This window comes from Pundamilia nyererei, unplaced genomic scaffold (assembly GCF_000239375.1).
Source record: "Pundamilia nyererei isolate P.nyererei 1_Seehausen unplaced genomic scaffold, PunNye1.0 scaffold00054, whole genome shotgun sequence".
In the NCBI taxonomy this organism is placed as follows: Eukaryota; Metazoa; Chordata; class Actinopteri; order Cichliformes; family Cichlidae; genus Pundamilia; species Pundamilia nyererei.
This window is the reverse complement of record NW_005187455.1, coordinates 2,499,363-2,503,564: the sequence shown is the minus strand read 5'-3', so window position 1 is coordinate 2,503,564 and position 4,202 is coordinate 2,499,363. Positions and strand designations below refer to the sequence as shown.

The 4,202-nt window shown below is 40.3% G+C and overlaps 1 protein-coding gene across 2 annotated transcripts in view; it reads left to right on the top strand.

Annotated features, from left to right (window-relative positions):
* cnrip1b (cannabinoid receptor interacting protein 1b) overlaps positions 1-4,202 on the top strand; it is an 8,330-nt gene that overhangs the window by 1,412 nt on the left and 2,716 nt on the right. Inside the window, exon 2 of one of the 2 annotated variants that reach the window (XM_005733722.2) lies at positions 492-624. In XM_005733722.2, the coding sequence (XP_005733779.1) occupies positions 492-624 (133 nt within the window). Of the gene's footprint in view, positions 1-491; positions 637-4,202 lie in introns of both variants that reach the window. The other variant, XM_005733723.2, reaches the window with a different exon arrangement.

The following is a 4,202-nucleotide window of genomic DNA, read 5'->3' as shown; positions in this document are numbered from 1 at the left end:
AAGTTCAACGTTCAAAAGTTGGATTTTACGTGGAGCACATAAAGGCAGCATAAACCCCAACTGGCTGCACGTCAAATCCCCCGCAGATTAGGACTCCAGTGTTTGGGCTTTGTGGCACCGCCCTCCTGGGATTTGCCTACAATTCATGATTATGTAATGTGAGTTGTCGTACTCGCATCTCCCAATAAGGATTAGCGTTGGATATTTAACTACCAGGATGTAAAAACATCACTGAAGGAGCACTCCAATGTAAAACTAGGTCACACACGCAGTGATGCATAGGTGGTGTTGAACTGAATGTGGGGCAAGCCAGTGAAGCCCAGCTGTAGCCCTATTTCACCAACTGATTTGTCAACACAAGGCTCTCTCTTCCTCTTCCTCTGCTTTTCTCTCTCCCTCCCTCTTTGTGTAAAACTATTTTCATTCATGCATTTCATACCTTTGCTGTTTTGTGATGATTCTATTTTTGCTGTGTGATCTGGTCAATGCAGGTCAATGAGCGTGGGTGGGGTGACCTTCCCCCTGGAGCAGCAGTCTAAAGACCCACAGTCTGTGGTCTATACTGGCCTGTACGAGACAGAAGGTGTGGCACATACCAAAAGTGGAGAGAGGCAACCAGTTCAGGTCAGCATACAGGTATGGATACACTGTGCACAGCACAGAGGTGGAGGAACTGTTCTCGTGTGTTTAGGAATTATGTTTTGATATGAGCTGGTAAAGAAACCTGATGAAGAGCTTCCCTGTTCCCAGTAAGCTCTTTAAAAAAAAAATTCTAATTCTTTAACGATGGTTTTATCATTCATGTATCTTCAATTTGGATTTTGGTTCTCTTGGTTGACTTTTTATCAGTTTTGCAAGTCATGTTTTCAGTTCCACTCATTTTAAGACGTTAAACATGGTAGTGTTTTGTGTTTTTCATTGTAGCAACCAAGGCCCTTTTTGGCTCCAGAAATAACCAGATCATCTATTTATTCTTAATCTGGATGCATTTAGACTACTTACCTGGTCTTCTTAATATATCTCTAGATCCTCCACCAGCTTTGTTGTGTCATATCTTACAATTACTTCAACATAATAATAACTGTGGCACACATTTTTACTGAAAATAGGAATAAATGGGATGGAGACAGATTAAAATCAAAACCTGCTGATAGAAAGATTTGGTCTTCACCAGCCCTTTAATCACCAAGTGATCTCATCTGTGTTCAGCCACTTCACCTCATCTATATCTGTGTTTCATAATGTTCTTATAATCCTGAGATTAATGTCAAGTGATGGTCTTACCATGCCTGTTTATGTTGTCATGGTTCTGGTTCTGGCAGTGTTTCTATGGTTACAGAGTATCTTGATAGCCTCATTTTTTTTATCCAAGGTTACCAGGTAGATGATGAATGTTTCGAGGGTGGAAATATAACCTATTTAGGGTTTCAACTCTGCTCTGTCTTCCAGTGAGCAGTAAAAATATCAAGTATTGAATTTCCTGGAGCCCATGGTGATGTTTTATTCCTAATCAGCATTGCGAAACCCAGAAATCTCTCTAATGTTCTAACACGGGTGGCTAAGAAACAAACCCAAAAAGGTTAACAGTGACTGCGGTCAGTTGTGTGTTAACAGAGTTTGTTAATACACTTGGATTAAGATTGGAACTTAACACTGAACTAATAGAAGTAATTCTGTCAAACTTTCTACTATGTTTTATGCAAATGAGGACCCAGATGAAGGACACATGAGGCAGGAATACACCAAAATCCAGCTTTAATGCTAAGCTGATTCGAACTCACAATAAGCCAAACAGAGAAATCAGGAATCCAAGAATACAGATGGACTGACAATTTACACAGGACATACATATTCGTGTGTGTGTGTGTGTGTGTGGGTGTGCAGAGAGTAATTGAATAGACAAGACTAATTAAAGAAGGAAAGACAATCACAATGGAGGGAAAGCAACCTCATGATATACAGTGAGTCTCAGCTGGTATGTCCTTGATTCCTTTGCTTGCGTTCTCAAGTCTTAGGTCCTCTTATGCCTGAGGGAGAAACATGACAAGAGAGGAGTTGAGGCATTTAATCAAAAAGAAACATTATGTTAAAGTGATTTTAATTGGTGATGTGTGGCACAGCTGCATCACCGGTCCATTGATTTGTGATAGCCTGATACAGTATTTTATGAGCGTAGGAGTACTTAAGACTACTTTTATATTTACACCTACATTTAAGCATATTCACAACTTATATATTATATATTTATATCATATCTCAGTATTTGTGTAATATTACTGTTGTGATCAGAAGGCTATATTCATCATGGTCATGAATGTCATGTTAATTTTGAACTTTTAATTACTTTTTCCAGGGTGGATTGATTGTAAAGCATATGTCTTTAATGACTTCAAAAAAACAACAATTAGATGCAGAAGTTTAATCGTCTCTGTCCTTTCCTCACTCCACATGCCACTGCCATTCTTGTTCATAGCCATCGATTACTGTAATTTACTTCTTTTCGGTCTTACTCTAAAATCCATCCACAAGCTCCAACGCATCCAGAACTCTGCTGCCCATATTATCACCAGGACCGCTTCTATCCATCACATCACTCTTGTCCTGCAGCAGCTTCATTGGCTCCTGGTCAAATATCGCATAAATTTCGAAATACTTTTGTATACGCTTAAGGCAATTCATCATCTCTCCCTTCCATATCTCTCTGATTTGGTTCAGATCACTATCCCATCTCGGTGTCTCAGATCTTCTTCTTCTCTTTCTCTCTCTGTCCCCTCTCCCCGTCTTGCCCATCTTTCCATCATGGGGAGCAGGGCTTTCAGTTGCTCTGCTCCTCGACTCTGGATTTCCCTACTTCCTGATTAAGGAAATATCACTTTCTTCTCTCTTTAAGTCTAGACTCAAAACTCACTTGTTCAAATTTGCTTATCCCACATAACCTTTCTACTCTGCTATTTTAAATTTGTTTTATGTGTTATGCTGTGTACAGTGTCCTTAAGTGCTCTGAAAGGCGCTTTCAAATAAAATGTATTATTATTATTATTATAAGTTTGAATTTATTTATATTTTCTGTAATCCACACAGAGTCAAAAGTATATACATAAATTCTTCTCTCGTGTCCTCCACCAGAGGCCTGGGAGCTTGAGGGTACTGCACAGTATCTTAGCTGTTCCTTACTGCGCTCTTCTGGACAGAGATCTTGGATGTTGTTCCTGGGATCTGCTGGAGCCACTCACCTAGCTTGGGAGTCACTGCACCTAGTGCTCCGATTACCACTAGGACCACTGTTACCTTCACCCTGCACATCTTCTCGAGCTCTTCTCTGAGCCCTTGGTACTTCTCAAGTTTCTTGTGTTCCTTCTTCCTGATGTTGCTGTTATTCTGTATCGCTACATCTATCACTATGGCCATCTTCTTCTGCTTTCTGCTTGTCTACCACCACTATGTCTGGTTGGTTTGCCACCACCATTTTGTACGTCTGTATCTGGAAGTCCCACAAGATCTTAGCTTGGCCACTCTCCACCAAGATCTATCTCAATTTTGGTAGCCATAAACAAGATCCTGGCATTATTATGGCTGGATATTTGATCACTGTTTGTGACAGAGTTGGTAGAGTTCATTTAAACTGGTTTGTTTCCTGACATGGACTGAGCTTTGATGTGTGTTTCCAGTTATTGTCCTGCTGGAACACCCAACTCTGTCCAAGTTTCAAGCATCTAGCTGTTGATTTGAGGCAAGGTTGAAGAATTTGGAAGCAGGTCTCCTCCTTCTTTATTCCATCAATTTTGTGCAATGTACCAGTAATAATGGCAGCAAACGGCCCCCAGATCATGATGTTACCACCACTGTGTTTGACGGTTGCTACAGTGTTCTTAGGTTTGAAATCCTCATCTTTATTCCTCAGAACATACCTCTTCTCACTGCGGCCAAAGTAGCTCAATCTTTATTTTGTCCTATCAAAAACTTTTTTCCAGAAGGCAATCCGCTTGTCCATATAGGCTGAAGGTGTCGGATTTTCAATTAAATTTCAAGGGGCAGGTCTGTACCCTCTCACTCCACAGTGACACAAAACTTTTCACTCTGAACAGTAATAATAATAATAATAATGGATTGGATTTATATAGCGCTTTTCAAGGCACCCAAAGCGCTTTACAATGCCACTATTCATTCACTCTCACATTCAACTCTCACAACCGGGGGAACAA